General features: G+C 35.5%; 1 protein-coding gene across 3 annotated transcripts in view; it reads right to left on the bottom strand.

The window, feature by feature from the left end:
• Positions 1-878: 878 nt before the first annotated feature.
• The window catches only part of CDK8 (cyclin dependent kinase 8), a 118,022-nt gene continuing 91,219 nt past the window's right edge, over positions 879-27,681 (bottom strand). For 2 of the 3 annotated variants that reach the window (XM_008692162.2, XM_040621696.1), the window contains 9 exons: positions 20,789-20,846; positions 18,437-18,568; positions 11,542-11,685; positions 9,065-9,134; positions 8,205-8,277; positions 5,760-5,857; positions 4,978-5,056; positions 4,700-4,858; positions 879-2,168 (listed from right to left, as the gene is read on the bottom strand). In XM_008692162.2, the coding sequence (XP_008690384.1) occupies positions 2,043-2,168; positions 4,700-4,858; positions 4,978-5,056; positions 5,760-5,857; positions 8,205-8,277; positions 9,065-9,134; positions 11,542-11,685; positions 18,437-18,568; positions 20,789-20,846 (939 nt within the window). In that variant the 3' untranslated portion in view covers positions 879-2,042. The remainder of the gene's footprint in view (positions 2,169-4,699; positions 4,859-4,977; positions 5,057-5,759; positions 5,858-8,204; positions 8,278-9,064; positions 9,135-11,541; positions 11,686-18,436; positions 18,569-20,788; positions 20,847-27,681) is intronic. The other variant, XM_008692163.2, reaches the window with a different exon arrangement.

The raw sequence follows: 27,681 nt of genomic DNA, 5'->3' as shown, positions 1-27,681 counted from the left end.
TCTCTCTAAGCCACGGACTGAACTGCTATTGTTTGCTCAATCTTTAGACCGGCTTGGAGGTGTTCTTCCTGTGTATTCCTCAGACTCCCACATCAGAACCAACTGAGGAGCTTGTTAAAAATGAGCATTCCATGTCCCTCTCCACCCCCCCGAACCAACCTCTGGGATGAGATCCAGAGAAAACAAACCGCAGATGATTTTCATGCCCACGAAGGCTGGAAGCCACAGCATCAAAGGCAGGGAGGAAAAACAGAAGGCACTTCGAGTGGAGGGAAACAAGAAGACATGACTCCCTAACCAGGGGGGAGCTCCTGAAGGTGCTGAGGACGGAGCTCTATGGTAAGAAGAGCTGTGTGGAGGAGCTGCGGAGGGGAGACAGAACATGGAAACGCAGATCCAGCTCCTAAATGACCTTTACTGCTACAGTCAGGCCTATCAGGATTGGAATTCCTCAGTTCTTCAAATGTTTTAGAATTTTTTTTTTATAGGAATGAACTGAATTTTAAAGAAAAAGCTACATTAGCTTTTTTTATCTTCTGTGTTTTGTGCTGGAGGAGGGAGGAGAAATAATTATTTGGGCTAAAACAAACTGTTCTCAGCATAATACAGAATTAGGCCTTATACTAGAAATGGAAGACTCATCATAATTCTTTCAATTAGAAAGGTGTCTAGTCCACATCTTCTATTATAGTGCTAAGAGCAACAGAGCAAAGAATTCCTATCTAAATCATTCAGTCATGACTCCACTCCACTCTGGAGGCAGACTATATAGACATCATTAAGGAAAACAACTGAAGAGATTTATTTAGAGGCCACTTGTTATGGCATGCTTTAAAATAAAACACCTTTGTGTATATAAAAATAGAGCCGACTCCATATTTTGATTTATGAAAAATAAATTTATTACATAACACCTTGTTTTTAACAATGTTCAATTTTTTTTTAAATTCAGAATACTTGTGTCATTCATGTAAAATAGTTTGATACAGTACATTGTATGTTATAGGTTTTTTTTTTTTCCTCAAAAATTCTAAGGCTCTCCTACTCCTTCTCCTTTGCTGAAGTAAGGGCACCCTAAACAACGTGCGAACAAGTTTTAAAAAGGAAAATTAACTGAACAAAATTTTAATAGCACTACACCAACCAGCTTTAAAATCAGGACAAAATATCAGAATCGGATGCCGCACCTTTCAGAGGAAGTTATCATTCATGCTTTTTTCATCTTAAAGCATGCTCACTAATCAGCAACACCAACAGGAAAAATAAAACACTGTCTATGACAATCATTTCAGTTTGTTTGCCGAACCAAACAGGTTTATATCAATGACAACATATTTAATTACTATCAAATAGCAGCTTTAATACCAGTCAAGTCATAGATTGAAAATAAAAACAAACTTATAAGTTGGAAATTAATCTTTGGGAGTTTTGAAACCTTTCTGGAAAAACTATGTGGCTTTTGTACTTTCAAAAAAACCCAAGCAATAGTCTTGGTCGAAAAACACTGATTAATGTAGAAAATGAATCAACCCACTGATAAGACACTAAAATGAAAGGTGTACCAAAATAATCTCACTTTGAGTCTTGGTTATTTTGTTGAGTTAACATATACTGTATGTTTCAAGTACCAGTTAAACTTTTTGTGTGTGTGTGTACTATTGGTCAGATAATGTTGTTACACTGAAAGAATTCACCACATACAACGACAAATGCTCGCCCCTAGCACATTTCACAGCTTCAACTGCTACAGACTGTCACTGAAAAAAATGCATTGGTCAGTCTGAACCATGTCAAGTAAACTATGGAAGTAGCAAACCACAACACAAACTGTGCTAGCACTTTCTTTCAAGTCTAACTCCAAAATAGGTACAACTTGGAAGCCACTACCCCGGTCTGTGAAAAGTGGTGGAACTTGGCTACTGGACAGTTTGAGGATGTGGGTGTACAGTACATTCCCATGGCCCATACCAGGTTCCCGCAGAGAGCTGCACCGTCAGTCCTGCAGCGCTAGCAACAGTGCATTGACAACATTCCAGGGCAGCTCAGTACCGGTGTGTCTGATGTGAGTACTGTGGAGGCTGCTGGGAGGTAGTTGAGTATCCCATGCTGCTCTGTGGCTGTGATGTGCTTGGTCCAGGGTTGGGATAGGCAGCATGTGGATTGGAACGCTGCAAAAGAAGAATGAGCGAGAAATGAGAGTCAGGTGTTTCTAAGAGTTGGCTCCACCCCAAGCCAGTGAGGCTTAGGTTTGCAATGTCATTTATTTCCAGGCAGTAAGAATTTAAAAGTCTTGTGCCATGTACTAGCTTTAGAATGAAAACAACAAAACCCTCAAATCTTTTACTATCAACTAAGGTCAGAAGTATTGCCAGTAAATAATATTAAGCTGAGTCTCATTACTATGCTGTGCAGTTCATTGTTTTTCTGTAGCAGTAACCCCCTTTTAAGCTGTTCTGTAACTACCTGATAAGTAATAATTAATTTGCTTGAGATGTTTATACATGAACTTAATGATATATACACTAAGAAATTCAAAGCTAATTTACATGCTAGATTCTTCAACAGAAGCCTTCTAGCACACATGTGACTAAAGAATAAAAACGAACAGGACAAGAAAAGGTACCGCAGAATCATTTTCTTTGGCATTAAATATTTTTATGCCCTTTAATGAATCTTATTTTCTGCAACAAGTTGTATACAAAAGTAAGTTTATAATTATAGAAATGTAAGAAGAATGGTATTCTCAATTCTAAAAAGAGCACAAAGGGAAAGAACAGTGAAAGAGTTTAGAGTCCTATGATTTTGATCTGTTATATTGTTATTCCCATTCCTGCACCTCTCTCTCTCTTATTATCTCACAAGACAAACATGATAACTGATTAATCATAATTTACTACTTTCTTCTTTCACAGCACATTCAATAAATCATGTAATTCTAAATTCTGTCAACCCTAGCAAAATAACATTTTAAAAAGAGTGGACACATGAAATTACAGTCACTACAAAAACCAACCACAATGATAACATCGAGAAAACAAGAAGCACAGCGATTTTCCTGGTTTCAGTAGCAAAGCTCTGAGCACCGCTCTGCTTCATTCTAAGCATGCCATCACTTGAGTGTGCAAACACATTCTTGAGCCGAGAGGGATGCACTCTTCCCATCCGGATGGGGAGGAAAAGATGCTGGAACAAATATCAACTCCCGGAGATGTCTGTCCTTGATTTCCTTGTTTAGTTTCCTGGAAGAGAGTTACTACCTGGGCAGACAAGAATTTCCAAGGTTTGGTAGATGGGACCTCTCAACCAAAGCAAAGAGTTAAGATCTCATTTCTGAAGGGTCATAGCAGGCTCTGGGAACCTTATGAGTTTAGTGAGGTCTCCTTTTCTCTTTCAGTAGGTAAATAACTCTAATTGGTCAGGTTTTCAGTGTCCTTCCTACACTGAGATCCAAGTGAGTTGGCAATATGATTAGAATAAGCAGGGAGGGGGTATATGATTTTCCAAGCGTTCTTTCTGCAAAGAAACTGATGATGCCACACGATGGGATCCACAAGCAGGCAACGGAGAAGCCCTGGTTGTCAGATCTAAGCCTGTGTCCTGAGTCGGCCCCCAGCTCGGTAGGCGAACACGTGGAAGTTATTTAATCTGTCTGAGCATCTCTGAAATGACAGTGATAACCCTTCCCTCATAGAGTTACCATAATGATAAAAGGAAAAAATGTAGATTTCATGCTTAGTATAAAAGCTGGCATAGTAAGCACCCAAAAAGCTCTTATTATTACAGTCATCACAAGCACCACCACCAACACTTAAGAAGTGCTTACTGTGTACTATGACTGCTACTAAGAATTTTAACGATGGTAAATGATAATAAAAGTGATAAAAGTGGTAACATCTATTAAGCACTACAGCAGGCTAGCCGCTGTGTCTTAGCGTATGTCCTCTCATTTAATCCTTGCTACCATCTCACACTTGCCATCATCCACTTCTACAAAAGAGAAAACTGAACATCTGAATTACTTACTCAAAGATACCCAAAGTCAGCAGCTGGGCTGGGATCTGAAAGCCTGTGTTCTTTTTCTTTTTTTTAAAGATTTTATTTATTTATTTGAGAGAGAGAGAGAGCAAAAACAAGAAGGGGGGATGCAGAGGGAGAGGGAGAAGCAAAGTCCCCACTGAGCAGGAACCCCAGTGCAGAATTTGATCCCAGGACCCTGAGCCAAATGCAAATGCTTAACCAACTGAGCCACCCAGGTGCCCCTGAAAGCCTGTGTTCTTAATCATGCTTGGTATACTGTTGTTTCAAAACAATACACAGCATTGATTGAGCTCCTACCACAAGTCAGGTGCTAGGATTTATTACATCTACTCTTATAACAACTACAAGTAAGACTTGGCTAGTGTCATTTTATGGATGAAAAACTAAAGCCAGGAAATGTTATATTATTTGTCCAAGGTCACACAGTTAATAAATGACATAATTTAAGTTCGATCATTCCAGGTCTGTCTAGTTCAAAAGTCAGTAGGTACCCTGTACCGTACCACAGTCAGTACTTTTCCATGTCAATAACACTCACGTCAATGTATTTCCCCAGGTACATAAAGGTCAGCATTTTCTTAGTTATGCTGCATTTCCAAAGGTCACAAACCCACATACAAATACTGATATGGCAAGTCAGTACAAAATAAACTGGAAATACCTGATAGTCTGAGGTCATGATTAGTCCACCTGAGGTAGTGGTAGGAGGAACAACTCTCACTTTTTTCAACGGGGGTCCCTGTGTATGACTGCTGTCTTGATTCCCTGGGTGACCAGTTCCATTAGTATGGTTATTGCCCTGCTGCTGCTGCTGGTTCTTCTCAATTGGTTAAACAGAAAAATAAAGTTCAACTCAGAAGGAGAACCAAACACAAACAAGAAACTGTTACAGTAGCACTGAATAAAACAAGCAGCAGCCAAATGTACTTTAATACTTACTTTGTCTCCTTTGTCATCAGGTTCTTCTTCTGTTAAAAATTCTCGTTTTGGGTAAGGGATTTGACAACCGGCAAAAACACTGCTCACAAGAAAAAAGAAAGATTTCTGATATGCCAATCAATATTTTAGATGCTTCATTTTATTCTTTTAAGAGGGACTTTGTTTCCGTATTTGTAAAATAAGCACCTTTCACGCAACTGTGACAAGATGAATCTTTTCTTCTAATCAGTGACATATAGCAGGTCATGGAAGGGCTTTTCATTGTATAAAAATAATCAATAATCATTGAATATGACTCAACTTTCTTTTATCCCAGCCTTACTCTTTTATTATTACAACCCAAATATAGATTCCAGCGGAAATGTCACTATTCAAACACAATTTTTTTTTTACTCTTCTCTCTACATATAAAAGATGGCACAGGGAACAACTTATTTGGGAATGGGATTTGCCAATGGAACATAAAACTGTAACTGCAAGCAGTGGGCAATCTCAGTGAGTCTGAGTGAGCTACAGCATGCCTCATCAACCAGCCACTGAGTAACCAGCACACCACTGAAACTAAAGCAGGCAATGCTCCATAAAGCAAGACATGAACAGGCGTGCCTCTTAACTGTAAAAGCCCGAAATGATATCTCAGTCATCAGAGCTCATTTTTTGCTTGTCATTGGGATTTCCCTGGGTTCCCATGTAAGAGGTGGGGCAACCTGGAGTTGACAACTCAAACAAGCATGCTCCAAAATATTCTACCATGATGGTGAGTTAATAAATTCATCACTTACTCTGATGTAGGAAGTGGATCTTCTAAGAAATAGGGATCCTGCATAGCCTGTTCTGAGGTAATTCGCTTTATTGGGTCCATGGTAAGCAACTTCTGAAGCTGAAACCATAAATCATAACAACATTACTGCATTACTTCTCATAGTTATATCCTTGGCCACATGTGGGACGTACATGTTTTTTGATGAAAACACCACAATTTGAAGGGTATTTATTCCCCCAAATTAATACAGAAAAACTTGATTATTACATTTAATGTAGCAATTCACATTTAGTCATTCTAATAATCATGATCTTACTTGGTTCTCCTATAAGAGGTAACTAAACTTACTTCTTACTCTAAACCAATATCTACATTATGCAAATTACTTTGTCCAATTTAGAACAGGACTAAAATCTTGTATTGTCTATTTCTTTTCTATTAAGGGGAAAATTACTATAACACAAATAATACACTAGCCCCATGTGGCTATTTAGATTTAAAACCAAATTAACTAAAACCAAATTAAACTTAAAAAATCAATTTCTCAGTTGTATCAGGTGCATTTCTAGAGCTCAATAGCCACATGTGGCTAGGAGCTCCCTACTGAACAGCACAGATCATCAGAGAAAGCTCTCCTGGCCAGTGCTATCCTAGTTTAAATAAATACGGTGCTTGATACAGAACTTGTAAAGTACAGAGGGGTTATAAATGGAGACTCAAAGGATACCACTTGGGTTTAAGTCTTGACTTGACATTTATTAGCTGATTGACTTTGGACAAGTTTGGACAAGTTGCTCAATCTCTTTGTAACCTCATTTGTCAAATGGAGATTAAAAATAGCGCCTACCACCACAAGTTTGTTTTCAGAATTAAATGAGATAATATATGGAAAGCAATTCTAACGGTACCTGACATAAAGAAAACACTATGTGTTAGCTGCCATTATTATTTATTATTAATTATTTTGCTGCCTACAGAAATGTCACACTAATGTGAAAATTCAGTATTTTTTGGTTAAAACATAGTTTACTTAAGACTTTATGAACTAGAAAATTTGATGACTTTATTTTAATTTATTTATTTTAGAACATTTGATTTTAGTAGGTGATTTAAGAGCTTATCTAAATAGTGGTCTCTCAGCTTATCCTCTTTGATCTAATGAGGTGGTTTCCAGACTTAGACTACATCAGAATTGCCCCTGGAGCACTTCTGAAAGCAGACTGCTAGGCCCCACTCCCAGAGCTCTGACTGGGATATCTGGGAAGGAGTCCGATGAGTGGCCTTTCTACCAAGTTCCCAGGTGACTCTGATGCTGTGGACTAGGACCACATTTGAAAACCAACAGATGTGTTGAGACTTGATGGGAGATGACACAATCAAAGGACAGAGGACATAAAATATTTAAAAATACAGAGGAAACGCTGGGATGGTGAGATTTAAATTTAATTTTGATGATCTGATATTTCAGTGGAAGCACAACTTTATTTTTAGAGTTGAAAGGAAAAGCATGGATTTGCCATTTAAAATGCTCAACAGTTTTAATGGAGTTACATTAGAGCTTTCAGATGGGCCCACACAAGATAGGTCACTGCAGTAAAAACAAGCAACTAAGCTGTGAGGGAAGTATATCTTTGGAATTTTAGTGGTGATGGTTGTGAGAGTCACTTTAGACTACACTGAATAGCAGCCAGTTGAGGTAAGTAGGAGCAAATCCCCTGAATTGTACTTTCGGTCTACCACTATTATTGTTATTTTGTTAGAATAAATAAGTCTATAATTTTAAAGGATCTAACTTACCTTCCTATTTGATAGGTCCTGTTGTAAGTACGTTATAAGAAATAATTATTTGGATAATAATATATTGTGTGGCAGTAAGATAGTTTAGGCCCTGCTTTCTAAGTTGCTGATAAGATATGAAATATATGACATATGACATGATATAAAAATAAATAGAAGGTATAGAAGCAGAAGCAGTAGACAGAAAAAGCAGAAATAGAAGAAATGTTTGCAAGTGGCCTGCTACTATAATAAAGGAAAATATAATACTTGTAAGACAAAAAATTCCCATTTAATGAACCCATTTAAAAATATTGGGAATAAAGGATTAAAAAAATTTTAAGCCAAATACAATACAACCCTCTCCCCGAAATTTGCCCTTTGTATGTTATATAACTTCAAAAAAACCCATAGAACTGAAAATCATTTTTAATTGTTATGATGTAAAAGTGGAAATTTTATTATAAACAAATTTAAGTTGGCAAGTTGAATATAATGTCATAAATTACAACAGCGCATGGATTCATTTGGATTCTAGGTCAAACTATTTTTCCATTATACAGAACTAAATATTGCATCTCTCATATTCTTCCAGAAAAAGCAAATAATGCACACCATCACTGATCCCCACAAACCTCTGGTTAGCTAATCAGGGGAAAAAAATTTATTATTGTTCTCTAAAGCTTACCAAGTGGAATGCTTTACTATCTGGTTTAACTTTATGTTTTTCCATATACTTGATAAGGCTGCAGTTGGTATACCTGAAAGAGAAATACTATGAAATATCTGTATTAGATTTTGAGGTTAATTTTACATTGGCTGAAGTTTTTCCAAACAATTATTTTAATCACAACCAGTAAGTAATATATATTGAAAATGGCATAATCGGCATAGCATTAGCTCAATTTCATATTTCATTCAATATTCACGCTAGTCACTTATGAATGGATATCACTGAGTAAACACAAGATAATTTCATAAATAAAATATACTGAATAGCATTTTTTAATAAGATTGTTATCTCAACAATTCTTTTAAATAACATATGGGTCAAATGTTTAATTCAGCCTTACTAGTAAGTTTAAAATAAATTTTAAAATTTGTTAAAATTTGTTATAGGCCTATAAACTGTCCTCTCCCAATGCTCTGATCTTGCTTTGTAAATAAATGAAATATTTCTTCTTCTCTATTAAAACTTGCTTAAAATGACTACACAACCCAGGTGGGTGGGCAGGTGATGGGCTAGCAAGGTTGCTTATTTCAGTCTCTTACTGCTTCAGCTATGGCCCTTTCCAGGATGCTCGCTTCCAGAAAGTAATAAATATGGGAAGAGTTTTTTTTCTCATATCCAAATCAGCTGCTAAAATTAGCTGTTTACCTTCTTTCTATCATTTAAACATCTTAAAAGATAAAATATTTATTAAATAAATAAGTAAAATTATTTATTAGAATAAGCTTATGTTCAGTATTCTGTTGAGTATTCAATCTTATACTGAGGATTCCGGAAAAGCAAAAATCAACAAAGGGTCTACTTTCTTTCCAACTTACGTATTTCTTCTGAAATCTTTCATTAATGTTGAATGTTCAGGCATCTTTTTTATATCTTCCCAATCTTTATCTGTGAAATACATTGATAAAATTTTATGTTGTCTAGGTTCCTATTCTCAAGAATTTTAATAAAAGTTACCTCAATTTTCATCACATGTCCCATATACTTTGAACCTCCATGAAAGCACAGACCTCAAATAAATGACTAGCTATAGTAAACATCTTATCTTGACCTATAAATACAATTCTCATCCCTTGTATAGCATTAGATCTCTAAAAGTTTATCTTTTAGTGCTTACTTTCTATGTAATTTACTTTAGGTTACCTCAATTTCTGTAAGTAGAGAGGAGTAAGTTATTAATAAATATTTCTATTTCTGTTTGTAAAACCACTTTTTCCCCCTTTCCACCCAATTTCTTGGTTAAATCAGTAACCAGTCTCTTCAATGACAAATGGATTATCTTTGCCCTCCATAGCTGTAAGATGCATTTTTTTTTTTTTAATACATGGCCCTCCTTATGTTCACTTTATTAAATACACTGCTTTACAGCAGCAATCAATGTAAGCAGCAACAACTGTCTGGAATAGAACAGGGCAGGCTATAACTACTATGCAAATAACTCAGCTGGTGGCTTGGCTAGTTTCAGTAACATTAACAAAAACAACCCCAGCTATTTACATTAGGTAGAAAACGTTTCCGTTGCTCAAACAATACATGCTAGATGGCTAGGCTAGTTTTCTTCATCGCTGTCAATGGGCTCGTCCTGCAAGGCTCCTGGCTGCAGTACTACAACAGGTAGCTTCAGTGCAGCCTTAGCTTTTAAATGGCATTTAGACATTTGCCTTCAACTTACTTATGCAGATATGCGCAACCTAGCCTCCAAACATACCACACTGTAAAGTCAACTAAATACATACTTTAAACTCCTATATGGGATTTTCTCCTTAATTATTTCTTTGCTCCAATTTCTCTGTTTTGTCAATTTCTCAAGCTACACATCTTGAGATAATCTTTTACTTTTCCCTCAATTACATATAAAAAATTCTGTACTTGTCCTTTATTCTCCAACCTTTTAATCACTTTACACCTGGAATACTGCTATACAAGCAAACAGCGGGCTTCCCTAACTTCAGTCACCTCTCTTTAATTGATTTTTACCTACCACAACCATACTAATCTTTCTAAAATATAACATAAACCATGTCACTAATTTTCAAGAACTTATCACGGACTCTCATTCTTTTGCACATTTTCAACTTTCTTATAAGCTGAGCCTCCCCTAACTGTTGAACTACACAGTAAGAGTCATCTCCTGCAGAGGCCACCCCCCACTACCACCCCCTTGCAAGCCATGTTCCTTTCTCTCGGGCCTTAGAAATGGTGGACACATTCAGAAGTGGGAAGAAAAGGCCATTCTTCTCCATCTACTCAAACCATAGCTATTATTTAAACATTCTACTTAGAGTAGTACAATATAAACTCCAAGGCGGCAAGAATCATGCCTGTTATATAGACATTATTTTATGCATAACACAGTGCCTGGTACATGGCGGGTACTCAAATTTTAGGGAATAAATAAAATTCTCATCACAAAGAAGCATTCTTCAAAGACCCGTTGACCAATTCTGCAGAAAGGTAGTATCTGTGTTAATAGTCCTACAAGGGAATGTGAAATTATAACTCCCAGGTATTATTCTTGAGTCACCCTGACCTAAGAAAAATTCCTAATAAGAAACAATTTCTAATAAATACCTGACCAGCTAATATTACGTAGGTTTTTAAAGCAAAATTTCATTATTCTAGAGCTCTGGGCAGAGTTTTTAGTGACTGATAAACTACCATGCTATGGCATAACAAGGGATGGGGATATAGCAGAAAAACTAAGGGGTCTAAGCCTGTGATGAGACACCTAAACAACTTTCTCCCTGCTGCCAGTCGGTGCAGGCAAGGTTGCTCTTCTAACACAACACTTAAAAGAATGTTCTTACTGGCAAGGGTTATAGGGTAAAAATTTCTATTATTCAATATAATGTGATTCTGTACAGTGCCCTAAATACAAATAATGTTCAAAATTTGTATTTAAATCCGAAGTAATGGCATTATTATATGTGCTTCCAGACAAAAATATATACTACTGAATTTTATTTATAGTTTCCCCTGGTAAGAACTAAAGGCACCTTTTAATACAGATACTGCAAATATTTTATCATTTCAAATATTAAACAAAACAAAACAGAAAAATAAAATGAAACAAAAATATACTCCTCAAATTCAGAAAACCCATAAATATCTTTATGCTAATATGTGAACTCTATAAATTTTGCTATTTCTAAGGATCTTTGATTAATGCAAGTCATAAATATAAAGAATTGAGTTAGAGTAGCTTTCATCAGCTAAAGATATACACCTTTCCAATGAAGATATCTAAGTTCAAACAACAGTGATTTAAAAACAAAAACAAAAACATAATGTGTACCTGCAGGAAATCCCATTACATTGAATATTCTGTCCAGCTGGTCATGGTGATAAGGATTACTAGTTTTGATGTCCTCTTGTCGACAGTGAAATATTGGTTCTGACGTTAGTAGTTCTGCAAATATACACCCTATAGCCCAAATATCTTTAAAACAAAAGGAAAAAAAAAAAAAGAAAAGAAAAAAAAAGAAAGGAAAAAAGAAAAAGAAAGGAGGAAAATAAAGTGGTTCTTTCCAAAAGAAAATGCATTTTTATCTTGGTGGGGAGTGTTTTTTTTCCTTTCTTTTCTTTTCCTAATAAGTCATATTAATTCCTAAAGCAATTATCATTAAAAATACCATGGAATATTGTTTATAAATATATATTCCCACCCGACCCACCCCAATTTTTCATTCCCTATTACACCTCCATTCCACCCAGTGGCTTCATTCCAAGTTCAAATCAAGTTTATTATCTAAATTTTTGGCAATTTTTAAATGCTTCAAACATTACCTTATCTGTGAAATACATATAAAGCTGCATATGGAGCACAGGAACCACAAACAAACAAAATTAAACAAAAAATAAAACAAAAACAGAAAACCCAAATAGCTTTTGAAATTGGGCATACTTGCCAAAAATAATCAGCACAATTTTTTGAGGTAAAAATATTTTTTCTTTATCTAGTTTACGTACTTGCTAATTGGCAAAGTCTAATAATTACCCTCACATGCTAGCACCAGTTAGCAAGATGTTATTCCAACAGAAGAAAGACAATGCCTGACCTCAAATATTCGAATGAAACTGCACTTCTACTTGAACAGTTTTTGTTCAAAGTATTTCTTTATGCTACAGTGGTGTCAGATTTTGCAATTTAATAAGCACAAGAAAATAGGGAGCAAAATACTACCTTTGAGATAGGTATAAAGGGTATAAATTCACTAGGATTACTTATAAAAGCCAGGCAAAATGGATTCCTCTCTAGTACAACAAATTCCTTTCATTCACTTTAAGATATAAGCTAACTTTCATTCATATTAAACTTTTACTGACTAGAACTGTTATTAATAGAGGAGAGATCTACATGCCACTTCAGAATTTAAAACTGAAATTATTCAGTTCCTACTTTAACAAAGCCCTAAACCGGCAAAGTTAACTTCTCTACGCTAAGTACAATGGTGTGCACGCAGCGGACACTCAATCGGTGGTTTTTGACTGATCTAACCAATACCTGTGGTAAATATAAATAACTATAGAAGGAAAAATAAAAACCATATTTTATTAAAGCCAATTGTCCAGGTATGTTAATAATTGTCACAAAAATTGAAATGAGGAAAAAATGTTAATTTATAAAATAATTCAGAATTCCTAAAATCTAAAATTGGAATATTTAATTGGAATAATTATCCCTTTTATATATTTCAGAGTAAGAAGTTAATCATCTCTTTATTAAGACTATACACCCTAACTACAAGCAAGGGATTTTTAAAATGGACACTGTCTGTGTCTCCATTTTCAACCACATCAGAGCACCAAGTTAGCCAATACCACCACAGAGAAAAGTATGAAGAGATACCAGCCAAGCTATTTTGTTTTTAGTATCAGAAAGTAAACAGAAAAATTATTTTGTGATTATTCTTTTTATATATGTACCCCATATGATAACTTGACTTATGGTAATCTTAATCAAAGAGAAGATAGGCAAGCTTAGAAACATCACCAAAAGGGCCAATGGGTCAATTTGCATGTTTAAAACTATACTCATAGCATCCAAAAGACACCATAACAACCCATTCTGGTTAGCTATGAAAAATACTAAAGAAAACTAACATGTAAAGGAAGATGAGAGGTAAGTAAGCGGTGCAGCTATCCTTAAAGTGACATTGCTTCTAAAATAAAAGGTCAGAAAGTAGTATAGAAATAGTTTATTTAACCTTGCTTAACCCGACCCTCATAAACTCTTTCCCTGTACCTTTTCTATCATCTCTTACCTTTTGGCAATCTCATCATCCTTCCTTTCTTCAAAAACTTGATCCAGACATGAATCATGAAGTTAAGTTAGCTAAGCAAGTTATTATTTCAGACAAATTTCTAAATCTGTGTACATAAGTCTCTCCTTTCTATCTTGCCTTTTTTTTTTTATTTTCAGAATGTGCCAAGTTCATGGAAAAGTCCTTTCCTGTTCACCTACCTGCCTACTTCCTTCTAGAAAGACTTTTCAAAGTAAAAACATATAAATCTCATCTACTTCTCAAAATCTGGGATGCTTTGTGTAGCTATTGAGCTAACTAGGCAAAGTAGATAGCAATTAGCATGCTATGTAGACCCAAATGGGGGGGGGGGAGCTTGTTAAATAATGTATTAATCAACAGATGTATTAATAGCAAGTTTCTACCTCAATAAAAGAGTAAATTCTCCTTCTCCCTATCTTATAGCATATTTCCCACTTAATAGAATTCCACATAATTAGTGGGCATTCAGTTATTTGAGAACAAACATCTGAGTTTAGAAGTCCATACTTAGGTAAAACTTTAAGAGACTGCTTTAGTGATGATTAATTAAAGACTGAATCTCCTCTTTCAGCCTTCTCCATGAAGTCAATCAAACAAAACCCCAAAACACGCAAAACTGAATTAAACTTTGTCACTGGGAGTACAATGTTTACTAACCTATTATTTACTCTCTTTGGTTTAATGACTCAGCTTGCAGTTTTGTATAAGAGAATAAAAGACAGCAGCACAAAAATCTGTCTGTAATAGAGGATGGGAACATTTTCCCCTGTGCTCTTTAGCTGCTTCTTAGCAGCCTTTGGTTTAACATAACCCACCACACTTCACTAGCAGATTTCACCCTTCCAAATGATGCCATTAAAATGAACTACTGAATAAGTAATCTGTGCATTCAACTACAAAAGTTCTTCTATTAGCTGCTCAAACTACAACTATCTGACAGGGAAGTAAAAATTCTAGGCAAGTTCTTGGTAAGTAGCTTTCACTGTGGTGTGGCGAATTTGTACTTTAATGGACCCTCAGGCTACTTACATAAGTAATAGGTGGAATGGGATTGTGTGGGAGAGACTGGAATCAAGGAAGAGGTTTCATTTTTATTCATTTATTCTATTTTTAAAAATTTACAGTAAAAATGGTTTATGTACAATTTCTCTCCCTCAAAAAAAAAAGTAATTTGAAGGATATCCATATTGTAACATTTTTGAGCCAATGTCTTCATAAAAGTATTTTCCAAGATTGCTCTTGGCCAAGTCAGGTGTACATGGGGTGGGGATCACCACCGCAGAGGGTCTGGCCGGACCTTGGTTTCAATCATCTGCACCCCAGTTAGTTCCCTCTGTAATCTTCCTACCTCAGAAGCAACTGTTTTATCCGAGGTCACAGAACTTTTGGAGTTGAAGGGGACCTCAGAGATGATTTAGTCTAATTTCCACTTTCAAAAATGAGGCTAAAGAACTAAATGCTTTGCATAAGGGTGCACGCTCATGCACACACACACACACACCCCCACCCTGAGTGACAAAGCTAAGACTACGATTTGCATATATTTTGCTTTCTCTTAAGTTTTAAAAAGTTTACCTAACAGTTATCCAATAAATCTTGATGATGAGAAGGAGGAAGAAAGGAAAAATATGAAGAAAGGCCTTCTCTTTCGCAAATTATGAAGCCATTTGAACAAGGGAATCTACCTAACTGCTGGTAGTTTAGCTTTGTGACAAACAGCCCTGCATCAAAACTGCCAGACTACAGACTGTCCTAGTGAATAATAACAGGTTATACAGACTACAATGTTCACAATAAAATATAGGTCTCTTGAGAAAAAGATAATAAATTGTAAGTCAGAGTCACAAGCTACAGTGATGCTATATTTTTTACTTAATTTAAATCAATTCAAAGTCTCAAGTTTTCAGTTGATAACAGCTAAGATCAGGCAATCACTTCCTGATCTGTGTAGTCTGTTAATATGTCTAATCAAAAGTAACACTGCTTTTAAATATTCATTTCCTAGGTGGAAAAAATAGCTATGCATCATATTAGTTTATATTCTAGGCACTTAGAATATACTTATAAAAAAGATAACCAAATGTATGTGTAGATAATAATATGTACTCAAAAACAGGACTAGCTTCAATAATTTTTACTTTTCCTTCTAATTGGCTTTTTAAAAAATAAGTGTATTATTTGAGTAATTTTAGATTTGTAGAAAAGTCACAAAGATAGTACAGAGAAGTCCTATATCTAACTGACTTAACTTTATCTACCTTTACTCTTCTATAAAATGAAATGTGATCTCAAAGCAATTATGAAGATTAGTGAACATAAAGATTTTCTGAAGAAAGACCTGTTGGGTTCAAGATTAATATGGGAGAATGATCACAAGTATCTCTTCTTTTCCCTTCTTGAGTATACACTGAAATGGCAGCAAATTAAGAAAGGCATACATCCATAGTAATAAAAAGAACAGGCGGAGATCACTGGGGACAAGAATCATTCATTCATTCATTCAACAAAGAGTACTGAGTTCTCACTGTGTACCATGTAGGCACTGGCTTACTAGGATGACCAGCTAGGCAAGGTCTATCTATTTTAGTGGATTTTAGATACTATTCAATGCTATTAAGGCAGTAAGATGGAAGTGGGATGGGAAAGGCAGGATGACTACTTTAGACTGTGTGATCACTGAGGTTTTCTCTGAAGAGGTAGTGTTTTGACTAAGATCTGAATGAAAAAGGACTGGCCATATGAAGACCTGATCTAGGCAGAGATACATAAGAACACTTTACTTTGGGAAGATGGAAGGCAGATGGAACAGCTCAGAAAAGGCCCCAGGACACAGTATTATTGCTGAGTGTGAAGCAAGATTGTCCTGTACAACTCTGGGAAGATTCTGTCCTTAGAGGACCAGCTACAAAGTCTGTATTTTTTTTCCCCCCCAAAGACTGTGTTTTGAATAGTTGATTCTCCTTCCCCTGCTCCCATCCGCTGCCCTGGAGCTACCAGGTATATAAAACTAGGGCCCAAAGTTGGAAGACTCTTCCCTTAAAGAATCTGAATGGCCTCAGGACAAAGTCTTGTGCGTGCTAGCACTTGGGGATCCCCCCCCATTCACAGTAGTTCTCTGCTAGATCATCCTGAAATCTGCAGTCAAGGAGCCCTATGATCTATGTACACAAAGTTCCCAAGCACTTTTCTGTAAGCTGATTCTTAATGAAGAGACAATTGAGGGTCAACAAATAGTGGTAGAACACTTGCCACATGGAAGGAAGAGACCAAGACATGCAAATAAAAAGAGAGTCTATAAAGAAAACACATAATAATTCTAGGAATACAGCAAATTACAAACAATTAAAAAGCACTGTTATCACCATCCTCACAGATAGCTGAAATGCTTTTTTCTCCATAAAATAATACATAAAACTAATAGAGAATAAGAAGGGGTTCTTAGAGAAAAAGACAAAGGCAGAAAAACATAAGAAAAGTGGTATAAAGGATCAAATTCAGGAATCCAAAATCTGCCCACACTCAGCTTAGGGAAGACAGACACAGAAAACAGAGAGGAGGGAATCAAAGACTAGTTTAAGAGTTTTCCACAGACACGGGATGTGGGATATGAACTTCAGACTGAATGTGCCTACCAAGTGGCCAGCACATTACTGTGAAATATAAGGATAAGAAATCCTATTTGTTTTCAGAAAGGAAAACCACCCACGTAATCCACCGAGGAATGAGTACAAGACTGGCACGAATCTTCATTAGCAACACTGAAGCTACAAGACAATGGAAGAGCATCATCAAATACTGAGGGAAAGTTATTTTATACTTAGAATTTTAAACCTGGCCAAACTGCATGATACAGTAAGACACAGGCATTTTTCAGAAATACAAGAACTAAAAAATTTACCTCCAAGACACCCTTCCAAAGCAAGCTGAAAATATGCTATAATAAATAATAAAGCCCAGAAGGAAATATATCCAACTCAGAGGAATTAAAAAAAAAGAAAAGCCAGGATGAAAATCCAGAATACAGCACAGCATAGAAGACTTCAGGATGGAGGTAACCAAGAACAACAAAAGCAGGCTCAACGCCATTCTAGAGAACACAGAACAAGTTAGGTAAGCAGTGAAGACATACAACAAAGGGAATAAGAAAAGAAAAGCACATAAGAAAAGTACGCGATGATAAAATTCCATGAAATAAAATGAGGCAAAGATGTCAGTAATGGGAAACATGTGGTAAAAGGTCTGTGGTAGTTGACACTGAATGTGTTACAATATATAATCTGAGTATAAACTGTGAGAATTACGGTTTGTAAATAGAAAATAAATGTCGTAAACATCAACAAAGTAGTAATAATAATCATAATAATGACAACAATATTTCTAACATAGCTTATAAATTGAGAGGTTGGTGGGGAAGAAGTAGAAGAGTACTAATTTCCAATTCTTCAGAGTAGGGAGGTAATCAATCAAAAATTGAAAAGTGAATTAGGTATCCTAAACTTCTACTTTTTTCTGTAATTTTTTCCCCTTAACTCCAAGGGGATCTTTTAGAAGTAAATGTTTCTTTTGGTGAAGGAAACCTTTGTCTGAAGTTTAATGGTTTAGAAATTTTACTGTGCTTATTTTCTCTTTTCAAGTAAAATCTAAAATACATTTTTATTTAGAATACATAGTATGATCCCATATATTTAAAAAGTTTTAAAATATCTATTTATCTATCAGAGACAGATGCCTATAATAATACATTCCTAATGCTAATAATGGTGTTTCTAGGTAGTGGACTTTTAGGGTAATTTTTATTCTTACTTTTATAATTTTCTGTTTTATTTGACTTAATGTATAGAAATATGTATATTTTACAATAACAAAGCCACTTTTAAAATGTCATGGAATTTTAATTCTACTCACCAATAGCTTTGGTATAATGTCTCGCTCCAAGAAGTAATTCTGGGGCTCGGTACCAGAATGTTACGACTACTGGATCCAAATCTGCTAAAGGCTTCAAAGGTGAATTAAATAATCGGGCAAAGCCCATATCAGCTGTAAAAAAAGACAATAATAATGTTAAGCCAAAAGATTTTTACCAATTTAATTGATTACTCTAACTTTACCACTGTTATTTAGTAAGATGGGGAAAATGTGCTGAATTCTTCACCTGGGTTATAGATATGCCCTGATGCCAGAGGTCAAGGACGACCCTACACCCTTGTGAAGATTTCTTTCTGCCTGTCACACCATCACTGGGGACAGGGTTGTTAAGCTAGCTGCCTGTCCATTCTTTGTATTGGTCACAAGCATTGAGAAACTAGATCAGTTACAGTAAGGCTTTCCATTATTTGCATCAATAAGCCTGGTCACTGCGGTCATCAGAAGTTGACCATACAGTATGTTACCACCACTTTCTACCCACATTTATTTGGGTTGAATTTTACTAACTTAACTTTAAAGAATCATAGCAATTTTTTTAAGCTGGAAAAGACCTTTTGAAAGGTCATATAGTTCAATCACCTCCTTTTTCAAAAGGAAAAAAGAAAATTTTCAAAAGAAGAAATTAGATGATTTGACAAATGTCATAAACTCCTAGCTCAGAACTGGAGCTGTGGCATTTGACACAGTTTAATATGTAGTGTAGCTATTCAGGCATGACTGTTTATCCTACTAAACTGTAATCTTAAAGGCAAAAACTATCTTTTTTCATCTCCTTAGTATCTATCTAGTGTCATTACACATAGCTTTTATCAAATACACATTGAATGAACAATCACCTATTCATACCACCTATCAAAAATTTCAAGATTCGTCTATTTGTTTGGTTTTGCTCTCCTAATAAACATTTTTAATGAAGTAGGCCCTCATCTAACCTACTTAATTATGGAGGTTAAAAAAAAACAACAGAGAAATTTGGTAAAGAATTAAAAGCACCTGACTCAGATTACTAAATACTGGTTTATAGAAGAACTAATATTTCTTCTTAAATGTGAATGGTTAATGCTGATAGTATCCCCCCAAACTTGCTAACATCATATGCATTACATATAATTCCAAACTAGATTATTTTGTTATACAAAATTTCCCCAAATCTTATAGTAAAAAACACATCTGTAACTACTGTTTGGCTGGGTCTCTTCTATTTTCCACACATTGAACTTATATTTGAACTTGTAAAAACACAAGTAAAGACTTAACAGGCATTTGGTGACTCTACAGAGTAAGTACTGACAGGGCCCGGCTCTCAAAGGTAGTCAATGACTAGGAGTACTTCGACGTACATCAAATATTTGCAATACTAAAAAATTTGGAGGTTTGTATGATAAAAGAGTATTCTGAGCGTGTAATTAAAAGTGGAAAGTGAGATTTGGGGAATTTATAGGGGAGGATAAGGAAGAGGGGTTAGGAACATCTTAGGCTTTTCTTTGTTGGTTAAGTGGTACAAATTAGCTGATAATTTGAATTTATATTAAATGTTGCAATCAGAAATTACTCTACTTTTTTATATACTCCCACAATCCTGCTGCCTTTAAATTAAGATAATTTAGTTATAACATTTCTTTTACCCACACACAAAACAAACTAAATAAATGCAAAAAACACAACTTAGAAATGACAATGAAAAAAACCAGTTAGAATAAATAAATTCAGTTTTATCCTTATAGGTACCAGACCAGAACTGGGTAAAATTTTGCTCTGATATGTAAGAAAACAGAGCTATTAGAAAACATGCCAAGGTACAGAAGGCATGCTACTTTCTTTTCCCATCAGGCAGAGGCCTTCTATAAGACGAGGCTCGTTCAAACTTAAGTTTCTGTACCTATCCAGCCTCAGTGGTTTTTCCTAGTTTGTAATTCCTAATGTTAAAAGGTCAACAGAGGCATGGGTTCTGATCTCATCTGGCTCAGGTGAACAGAACTGATGCTATAATTACTAGTATGCTGTATGCCCTGTGACTACAGATAAGGCTGGCTTCTAACATGGATAGAAGCCACTCACCTTCATACCTATTTTTAATGAAGGCAAAGGTTTCTAAGAAACTTCCACAGCTTATTTTATAATTAGAACACTTCAATCTCTAAAGATTGTCTGACACCTTTTAAGAGTGTGAAACATTTTTCACTTTTAATGTAAACTCTTTAGAAATGGCTTTGATCAGAAGGAACTACATGAATATACGCATATTATTGCAGCAAAAGTTATAAGTGATACTGTTGCCTGCAAAAGTTTTAAAAGAGTGCTACACTGTGACTTATCAAAGATAAAACATACCAATTTTTACTCTTCCTCGCTCAGGACCTTCACCCATAACTAAAATATTAGCAGGTTTCTGTGGAAACAAAATAGAGTTTTTTTTTCAATAGACAGTAGTGGTTTCTTTTAAATAGACAATATGCCAATATAACATAAATCCACTTTTACAAAATCTCATTTACTCAAAAATTAAAATCAAACACAGGCGTCACCAAAGAAACTTTATGCATATATATGCAAAGCAATATGCAAACCTCATGAAGGCCCAAGTATGACAGTGCCTTTCTCCAGGTAGAGCTAATAAGGCTTTTCTTGGCCCTTTTATTAGTCTGTATTCACTACTGTGGAGCATCTGACAGAAAGTTATACTGTTGTGGTTCCTCCCAACTCTTTCAATTATATAAAATGTCCTGCAACTTTTAGGGAAAATGTATCTTCAAAGATGACTTAATTCTAAATAGCAAGGGAAGGAACCACTGGATATCTTTTTTTTTTTTTTTTGAAATGGCAAAGTATGCACCCATGTTTAAACAAATAAATCATAGAGAATCATTTACTAAAGTCTTTTCTAAATGGATTATTGAAGAGGAATTTTCTGTGACCTGAACAGTTTTGAGATTTTTATGTTTAAATAAAAAGAGAAGCTAAAACTTAAAGCAAGATTTTACAGAAGTAAAATTTCAAACAGTGTTAAAGTCTCTAAAAATACACAGGATTAACTATCATCTACAATCTGCTACAGCAGTATCTACTACATTGACATGTGAGATTTGTGCCCTCCTCAGCAAGAAGGAAGAAGAGGTGAAGAAGGAAGTTAAGGGGCTGGGATGGACAGAGAGGAAAGGGTGGGGGGGGAGAGCAACCCCCAAACCTTTCTCACCATGCTAGCCTGTCTACTTGGTCTTAAATTCCACTGCTAAATAACAGTGAAACTAGAATAGAATGTCCTTCAAATATAGATCAAAGCAACCTTAAAATTAAGGATTTTAATGAAGGCTGTTTACAGTGGTAATTTATAGGCTTCCCTAACCATATTCAGTAATAGCCCCCACTCTATTACTGACAAAATGTAACTTAGTCTGGTGATAGGTATTAAGGAGGGCACGTATTGGTGCACTGGGTGTTATACGCAAGTAATGAATCATGGAACTTTACGTCAAAAACTAGGGATGTACTGTATGGTGACTAACATAATAAAAAAATATTATTAAAAATTAAAAAAAACGCAACCTAGTCTATCAACTACTACAGATCAAAAAAAATTTTTTTTATCCCTAGCAAAAAGAAAAGAAGTGCTGAAACAGTAGCATATACATTTCAGAGGTTACTTGTAACCTCTGATGAAGAAACTTGGCACCAGAGATTAAATGACTTGCCCTGTAACTATAATCTACAAAACTGGGCAGCAGCAGCATAATCTACCCCATGGCTTAAGTCTAGTATTCCCTTCCTAATATATCATTTTGAAAGTAACTTTATGTAGCAAGTTTTTCAGTTAATGTATACTATCATAATAACAATAATAGTTTAATTCAAGAAAGTTTTCAGAACCTCTATCATTACTATACATACACACACATACACACACACACCTGGCCACTGGAATAACCAGCAAAGCACCTAAAGAAGTACAGCATTAACACTATTACCTGTGTACGATTATTTGCAAGTGCTGCCTAGCACAAGTAAAACTGCTTCCATGCACTGTGTTGATCAGTTACCACCAGGTTAGTCTCTGCAGAGACTCTCAGAGCTCAGCCTACTTCAAAATGAAATCGGATCTCTGAAACTAGCATAAAATATTGAAGGGAGAGGAGGGTTTTCCAAGAGGAATCAGGCAGCATTTCTATCTGGCTGAGGAGCAAGGCTTGCTCTCAACTACCAACGTGGGCTCCAGAAGAAACTTCCATGTCTGTGCTAGAACTCTCTTCTTATGGTCCATTGGGGCAGAACTCCCTAAATATCTCTTGAACACATTCCCTACTCTTTAAACCCATTATGATTCTTTTCCCATCCAATCCATCTCTGTAATGTTGCTAGGATAACCTTTCTAAAAGACAAATCTGATCATATCACTCCCTTGCTTAAAATCATCCAAAGTAGTATCACTGAAAATTCTTATAAGATTGGGTGAAAACAGAACACAAAATGATATACAGACGTGATTACAAATAGGTTGGGAAAAAAAGTACGATGGGTAAAGACTAGAAGCACAAAAAGAGTTAGTGACAGTGGTATGGATGAACCTTTTCAAAAACGTCTTTGAACGCTTTTGTTATGCTTTATTATTACTAAAATATTATTTCTACTTTAACTAGTCTCTCACCACCTGTGAATAAGATCCAATGTCCTTATGAGGGGATGCAAGGCACCTGCAAGCTCATTCTCATCAATCTGTCCTGCCCCACCTGCCACTGCCCACACTGCTCCTGCCATCCCGGTTTTCAGTGTCCTGTGACTAGAGCTTTCAAAGCTAGGTCATTGCTATCCCATTATTTCTGCCCCCAAAGACCTTTCCTCTGTATTATTTGGCAAAATCTGATTCTTTGCCGCCTACTTGATGACATAAATAATACATGAATACATTCTGATTATAAACAAGTCATATATAATTAAAAGTTAAAGACCCTTTCAGCACCCATTGCTCCTCCGCCATGTCCCAAATCCCACTCCCTTCTCCAGAGGTGCAAAGTGATTAACTGGTTTGCTGTGATGGACTTTTCCAGCATTTAAGCGCTCAATCCTAAAATATTATCTCTGTATCTGGCAAGAGCAGAGCACAACATTGACATCTCTCTCCTTTTTTGCTTTCTTATTCAGCAGCTGGGCCCATATCTGAAAAGCCTTAGGGTGAGTGGTATTGGTCAGCCTGCTACAAGGTAAAGGGGGAGAAACTCCCTCTCTTGTTCTTCATTCTATTTGAGACTTATCAGACTGTCAAGTTCCAAACTGGGGTTTTAGCACTGGTTGGGGGAATAAACAGTTTCTCTGTCAAGGATTTGGGGCCAAAGCTCTAGTTAATAGTTAAAAATTGCTTTTCTAGGCAACTTGCTGCCTATTGTATGATCTGAAGCAGGTCTTGGGGCTAAAAGCCATTACCAACACTACTTCTATAAGTGAACTTAAAATTCAGTTTGGGCATGCTATATAGTCACAAACAAAGTAGAATGGTGCTGTGTTGTTTCAATAACACTAATTATGAACAATGGGTCCCTCCTCATGTTATTTTTGTGGTAGTATTCTGTATGCCCCAGGCTATGATATTCTGATTTAGTAGAGAAATCTAACACTAAATTTCTTTTGTGAATGCAATCTAATGGAAGTCTCAAGAGAAAAAGGCAGAAAGGCCCTAACGATCATGAATACTCCTGTATTTGTCTTGTTGCCTAACCAATATTAAGGAAGGCTTCAAAGACTTGATAATTTTTGTTTTAGTACTTAATGCCATGCTGAAACAATATTCTCCAAAAAAGCTAATTTCTTTTCTTTCTTTTTTCTTTGTCTAGTAGTAGGAGAATTTGGTATTTTTAGCTCTAGAGCCAAAACTTCCATTAGTTAGTGACAATACATGAATCAATTAGTAATAACCATAACTGTGGTAAATAGTCCGTGATCTTTTATATGCTATCAAACATAATCACTTTGAAAGAACATATAGAAGTTTACATTTTAATGAGGCATACACTCCATTAACTATATTTCTGCTTATGGAGATCAGAGGTCCAACGTGACTGAGAAGTATTATTTCGTCATAGCAACATCTTCAAATATAGCTATGCTATGCACAGACATGATTACAGAACACCTTTTATTGCCTGCTGAACAATGAAATAAATAAACGAGACACTTGTTTGAAGTACACTTGTTGTGTGAAACTATGATATCCTTCTCTTATTGTTGTTTTGTTTCTCCCAGAAAAAAAAAAGTGTTTGTAATTAAAAGAACATGTCTTTGTTTTATATTACAGGTTCATGGCTTTTTTTGCTTTCTGTTGTTATGCTCCCCAAAAAACTCACTGATATTTCCTAAAGCAAGATGTTTGTATTGCAGAGAAAACCATTCATGTAGAGGCTTTCTGTTCTCTAGAATTTGTCATGCTGTGGAATAGCACACTGATGCCTTTGGCATACAGCACAGATGGCAAACTGGTTTCATTTAAGGGGTCAATCCTAATTAAAAACAAAAAAAGGTAAGGATTATAGGGAGCACTATCTTGAGAAAGACAGGCATTGGGCTGATCAGGAAACCACCATTTTCAATCAGAGGCAACCAACATAGGCACAGAAGTGAATGATGGCTTATGTGTCTAGGTAACTGCCAAGACCTTTTTATTCTAGGGGTGAAAATAGGGCCTTCACATGTGCACTAAGGTGTCAAGGCAAAATGGAGACTTTGAGGCAACAGGAAAATTTCATTCTTGATGGATCTATGAAAAAAATAGCAATCCATAAGAAACCACTGCTAGTGCTGTTCTCTAAAATTTATTCAGAATTTAACTTTCACAAACACTGTAAACAACACAACTCAGTGGCACATTTTCTAGATACTCAATAACTTTCAGTTTGGTTGTTAATCATTATGTATACAACACACACTGAAAAAATTAATTAACTCTGATATATACAAATGAGATTCAAACATGGGCATCAAAGTCTTAAATAGACATATACTCAGTAATTTAAAAATTGCTTTAGTGAAATCCTCCAAGGAGTTGAGTTAGATAGAAATTTGGAAATCCAGTGAATGAGATATGGAAGATGTCTTTATAACACAGTTTTCATTTTTTCTTCAGATCTATGAGTTTGTATTTTTCACCTCTAATACTAAATTTTACCCACTATTGCTGCTGAATGAACACCTTTAAGCTAAAGGAGAAATTACCAACTTTTACTCTAGGAAAATTGTTTCTTGGTTTTTGAATAGATCTGAAAAAAAATGTATAATTTCTTAACAAATTCTGCTTCCTGATTAGAAAACAAATGTGACCTGTAACACGTAACTTCATCCTCTACGTTCAACAGTTCAAGTACTATGCATTCACCCCTGTATTGACTGAATTAAGAGGCACTGATGCCTAGAGATCAACAAACAAAGCAGCAAATAAACAGTCCCTGCCCCCAGAGAGGTCAGGTTAAACTAACAGATGGGTTAAATTCAGGCAAGGAAAAGCGTCACTGAGGTGATCATCCCCAACCTGCCTGAAATGTGAAAGCTCAAGAGCTGGTCTGGAAGACAGACAACAGGAGACAGTGCCTCAAGAATTCACTACCGTCTTACACTAAACCTCCGCAGAGCTGGGTCTGCACCCTCTCAAGGGACGGAGGCAGTGCTTGCTGGAGTATCAAAACACATGGTGATGCCGACTAATCTTTCAGTTACCTTAAGAAGTCCACTTTTAGGGAGAAAAGGAATTAGGTTCTCACAGTCGATGCAAATGGAGATATTTTATGGGACAAGTACTGAACTACATGGTAGTAATCATGCTAATAATATACGACAATTCCTTTCAATAAGCCCCTCCTACATTTCTCCAGTCCAGACTACTAGCTCTACTTCTAGTTTTCATCTAGTGTCTACAAGGTTACATAAAATGGTCTTCACCAAGTTGTGAACATCATCAGCAAAAGTATTCCAAATAATAAACATGATCCACATTAGTTTAAAATTGGTATCTTTTAGAACTACAAATTTTGAATTTTTTAAATTACAAAATTCTTAACCTGCCTACTTAAGGCAGTTGAGGTATAAAATACCAGTTTAAGTGCAACAAAATCAACCTGGAATATAATCTCTTATTTTCACTGACACAAAGATCATTTTCTTACTGTCAAAGACTACCAGAGGCAATATTCATTTCATTAACAATGAAACATGGGTGCACAGAACATAAACATGGAAATAGAAATAAACTTTTAAATTGACAAGCACAGCTATATCTTATTTATTCCTAATAAAGAATGTGTGTGTGCATATTAATATATTTTCTTGTAGACGGAAATATATTTTCCAAGTTAGATTACCTTCTAGTAATCGTGAAGGTTAGAAAACTGAATAACATTAAGGAGATCAAAGACATCTTAAGGGAGAGGTTTAAGGGGCAGAGATATATCAAAAATCTTTTAGTTTTCAAAACAGTTCCAGTGTCATTATTAAGAAGTTAACCAAATTTTACAAAAAAAAAGTATACATAGTTTATATTCAAATCTGAAAATCACTGTAACTCCGAATACTAAACAATATTAATTCATATAATTGTTAGTATAACAGTGATGAGTGAGTAGTACTATTTTGTGTTCTGTCTTCTCAAGTTATTATTTTCTAGACAAATCTGGATATTTGTACATTACTTTTACTAACTACATTGTATTCCTCCATTAATAGACAGACAGCTGGCTGTATTTTCCCCAAACCCCCACTTCTGGCACCAACCCTGAAGATGCTCTCACTGACAATGTTTGTATAAATTATACTTGCCTCCCCACCCACCCCCCGAAAACACCCTGACACATACACCAGGTAATTTCCTTGGGATGAAATCTCCAAAGGAGAATTATCAGATCAAATAATATCAATAGTTTTATTGTTCTAAAACTAGAAGTTTGTTTTGTTTTTTAAGTTTCAAAGGTGGATACGTGCTCAGTGGACATAACTTGGGAAATGAAGAAAAGTACAATGTGCTTGATAATAGATGACTGAAAACAAAGCATCTATAATCTCAAACTAATAGATGACCGCTATAAACATTTCAGGTTACCTTTTGTTTTTTCCTCTTTGTAAAACTAAAAAATGACATCATACTAAATACACTGCTTGTACCCTTTCCTCACTAGTATATCATGAAGATTTTTTTAAAATTTGGAAATTACTTTTCTGATATAATCCTTACGAATCCTGTGGATTCATTGTAATTT

The sequence above is a fragment of the Ursus maritimus genome, unplaced genomic scaffold (assembly GCF_017311325.1).
Source record: "Ursus maritimus isolate PB19 unplaced genomic scaffold, ASM1731132v1 scaffold_10, whole genome shotgun sequence".
NCBI lineage: Eukaryota > Metazoa > Chordata > Mammalia > Carnivora > Ursidae > Ursus > Ursus maritimus.
Note: the sequence above shows the minus strand (reverse complement) of the source record. Positions and strands in the feature narration are given on the sequence as shown.